A 4,245-nucleotide genomic window follows, 5' to 3' on the forward strand; every position below is an offset into this window, starting at 1 on the left:
TCTCTAAGATTAAAGGGACAATAGAAGTCCATGCAGTTAACTATTTTGGAAGAGAACCCATTTAGCATTAATCACATATTAGTTTTCATCTTTGAAATTATACATATCTTCAGCTAAGAATCTAATAAATTTATGCTTTTTATTCAAGTGTATCTCGATGAAAAGACGATCGAAGCTAAAGCAGCCCATATAATTGTCCTTTGTTGCCTCTTTAGTTTTAGAGATGTCAACAAATAACCTTATTGGTTATCCCAAATGAAATGGTAGTTTTTTCTAAGTTTGAGGATATTAAAGAGAATAATATTATGGAATATAAGTACAACAAAAGAAAAAGAAAAGGCTAAAAAAATATAAAGATTGCTTAATTACTGGATTAGTCACTAAACTTTGTTGGTTTTCAAGGAGTCACTGAACTTCAAAAGTTGTGATGAATGGATTTCATTTTCTAAAATTTAGTGACTAACGGTAAAACTTTTGATGTTATTAGTGATAAATGGGATTACATTTTGTAAAGTTCGGTGATTAACATGGAAACTTTTGAAATTCAATGATCTCCTGAAAACCTTTCGCAAAGTTCAGTGATCGACAGTGGTGAATGTAGCTATTGGTTAGCTAGGGCAGCCGCCCGAATTGCCGACCGTCAGGAGTGGTTTGTTTTCAGATTTAGTTGGTTGTTGGGTCACTATTGCAGTTTCAGATTTTGTGTTAGGCCTCTATTTTATTTTATTTTTAAAGCAGGCCTAAATTAAAAAAGCCCAAATGAGCATTCTCCATATAACGCATAACCAGATTCTTCCCTAAAAATTAGTCCACTATCGCCAGCAGAGGGTAGGTCACAGACGGCAGAGCACCAGCGACCAGCAGGCAGCAAGCTTTCCTTTCCCGAATTAGTCCTGTTTTCGGTTTCCTTCCCATTAAAACCGATAGCCAAATCCCAGAGAGATCAGAGAAGAGGTAAGAGCAAACCATTTGTGAATTCTTCCCCAATTCCTTCTCGACTCCTCGTTAGTTACATGTAACTGATGCAAGTAAATTTTTAGCTTAGCCAAACACGCATGACTAAATCTTTCGACAAAAAAGTGGATGAACTTGCTTATATTTTGTTAAGAATTAGTGAAATCGTCTCTTTGTTAGGTTTCTAATTGTGACCAAGTTTGGTTAAAAAATCTTTTGTTAATTATTGAATTTTTGTAGTCTATATTCTCAGTTGAATGGCTGTGGTTTTTGTTTGCTTTTACAAATTGAATTTGGACTATTTTACAGAATTTCACTATCTAGTATTAAGATGGGCGAAAATTTGGTAGTCTTTCATTTTTGTCGTATCTAATAATTTGGTTGCTTTTAATACTTCAAGCATTTATTTGTTTTTGACTTGTTTGAGTATTCAAATTGACATAGATGGCCAACCTACCAACTATAGATGTAGCAACTTTGACTAATTTTCTAGTGTTTGATTTTTCTAATACACTGCTCTCTAATCTTGGGGATTTTTTTGTTGAATTGTTGATTTTTTTAATCAATTGTAATTGAAAATTAAATTGGGGCATTTTGCAGATTATGGAACGATTTTTTCAATCGAAATGAAAGTCTATGCCTAGTTCTTCTAGTTCTAGTCTAGCCGCTACTTCTAGCCGAGCACTCGAATTGTTAAAAAACACAAAGAAGTTTCGGGCTCAATTCAATGTGGATGATCTTGTATCTGATCCAGGAAAATGCCCCATATCAAGTCATATGATCCTAATATCAGAGATGATGCTAGGATGGCATATTTGGAAAAAGGTCCTTGTCAACCACATGGACATGACTTTCCAAGAAGACAGATAGAAAATAATAATAGGTGTTTTTGAAAAGAATGGTTTTCTTAATTTTATTGGTTGGAGTACAGTATAGAAAATGATGCAGCTTATTGTTTACATTGCTACTTGTTCAAACATGATAGAAGGGGTCAAGGGGGTGGACATATATTCACTAAGACTGGCTTTAGGGATTGGAAACATAAAAATACATTGAAAGATCATGTCGGGCTCGTTGATAGTGCTCATAATCAAGCTTTTGCAAAGTGTACCAATTTGATGTATCAAAAGCAAAGTATCTCCTATGTTATTTCTAGCCAAACTAGTAGTCAACAAAAAAATTATATGACAAGATTGACTGCGGTGCTAGACTATACTAGATTCCTGTTAATGCAAGGATTGCCATCTTGTGGTCATGATGAATCGAAAGAATCTCTTAATAAAAGAAATCTAATTGAGCTACTAAATTAGTATGCAGCTCGTCGTAAGAAAATTAATGAAGTACTATTTAGTAATGCTCCTGGAAATGACCAAATGACTTCACCAAGCATCCATAAGGATTTGGTTAATTGTTGTACTGTAGAGATGACAAGGTCTATGATCAATGCGATGGATGATTCTTTGTTTTCAATTTTGGTTGATGAGTCTTGTAATAATTCTATAAAAGAACAAATGACAGTTGTTTTGAGGTTTGTTGACAAAAGAGGGCAAGTGAAGGAGCGTTTGTTGGGCATTTTTCATATCGCTGGTACTTGTGCCCAATCACTTAAGGATGTCATTCATGCAATGTTTTCTACACATGGGTTGAGCATATCTAGCCTGAGAGGTCAAGGTTACGATGGAGAAAGCAATATGTCACGTGAGTCCAATGGCTTAAATGCTTTAATTTTAAGAGAGAACCCATGTGCTATGTATATTCATTGCTTTGCTCACCAATTTCAATTGGCAATTGTTTCTGTGGCACATAGGAATGTTATGGTTAGTGATTTATTTAACATGCTTGCTATTATTGTGAATTTGGTTGGTGCATCATGTAAACGTGTAGATACTCATCGAACAAGTTATCATTCTGAATTTTGAAGAGACTTAATATTGAGGATGGTGGAACTGGTCAGTTTCAATAAATGAGTTTGACACGCCCAGGTGATACTAGATGGGGCTCACATCTAAAAACAATTACTCACTTTATAAGTATGTTTAATGCAATCGTAGATGTTCTTGAGAATATATCAGAAGACGACATAAGTTTAGAGCAAAACTTAATGGCCGTAAGACAGATGGACACTAGGCAAGATTTTCAATTTGTGTTCAGTCTCCATTATGTTTGAAACATTCTTACAATTACAGACGAAATTTCACAAACCTTACAAAAAAAAGATCAAGATATTCAGAATGCTATGAAGTTATTGAAATTGTGTAAGTACGCATTGCAGAACATGAGAGACAATGGTAAGGATACTTTGTTGAGTAAGGTAATTAAGTTTTGTGTTGATAGACATATTACAGTGCCCAATATGGATGATAGTGTAGTATTGAAAGGTTGACCTAGGCGTGCAACTCAGCAGGTGACTTATTATCATCGCTTTTATGTTGATTTGTATTGTTACGTGATAGATTCAATCTTGCAAGAGTTGAATGATATTTTTTCAGAAATAACTTATGAGCTTTTTACTTGCATTTCGTGTTTAAATCTAAGAGATTCATTTGTAGCTTTTGATGTATGTAAATTGGTACGTCTTGCTCAGATATATCATTTGGATTTCAATAGTGAAGAGCTTTTATTACTTAAACTACAATTTGACAAGTTTCTTATGCTCGTGAGAGTGAACGAAACTTTCTTCAACCTTAAAATCATATCTTGTGTAGTTCATAAGTTGGTTGAAACTAGAAGTTCTTGTTATTTTCCATTGGTTATAGGTTGATCACATTAGTTTTGATATTAACTGTGATGATTGCAAGTGTTGAAAGGGTATTCTCTGCTATGAATCTTGTCAAGAATTATTTGCGCAACAAAATGGGAGATGAATTGTTGAATGACAATTTGGTGGTTTACATGGAGAAATATCTTTTTATAAAACTTGAGAATGATGCAATATTGCAATGTTTTCAAAATATGAGACCTCGTAAAATTCAGTTGTCTAAGTTTACAATTACAAAGTAAGGTTGTATTATATATTTTTTTTAGCATTTTGGATTTATTGAATCATATTTTCAGATGTATATAATTTCTACATTTTAGTACATTTACATATATATTGAATAATTTTTAATATAATTTAATCAAATTTTAATAAACAATCGGCCGCTAACCGGACTGAGGTTTTATGATCGTTGATTGTCGACAATCAACAATCAAAGTCAACCTTCGCCCTAACTGAACGTTGATGCTGGATTTACCACTTGTGATCAGTTAAATAATTATCCCGTATAAAGGAAGATAAAGGAGGGATTA

General features: G+C 33.6%; 1 protein-coding gene across 1 annotated transcript; it reads left to right on the top strand.

Moving 5' to 3' along the window:
- Positions 1 to 2,378: 2,378 nt before the first annotated feature.
- LOC111372980 lies at positions 2,379 to 3,950 on the top strand (the record flags this gene model as incomplete). The annotated part of the gene is made up of 6 exons (XM_022995422.1): positions 2,379 to 2,771; positions 2,876 to 2,903; positions 3,006 to 3,115; positions 3,227 to 3,332; positions 3,408 to 3,597; positions 3,711 to 3,950. Coding segments are annotated over exons 1-6 (1,067 nt in total), but the record flags the coding sequence as incomplete, so codon positions are not given.
- Positions 3,951 to 4,245: the final 295 nt, after the last annotated feature.

Source organism: Olea europaea, unplaced genomic scaffold (assembly GCF_002742605.1).
Source record: "Olea europaea var. sylvestris unplaced genomic scaffold, O_europaea_v1 scaffold10581, whole genome shotgun sequence".
Taxonomy (NCBI): Eukaryota; Viridiplantae; Streptophyta; class Magnoliopsida; order Lamiales; family Oleaceae; genus Olea; species Olea europaea.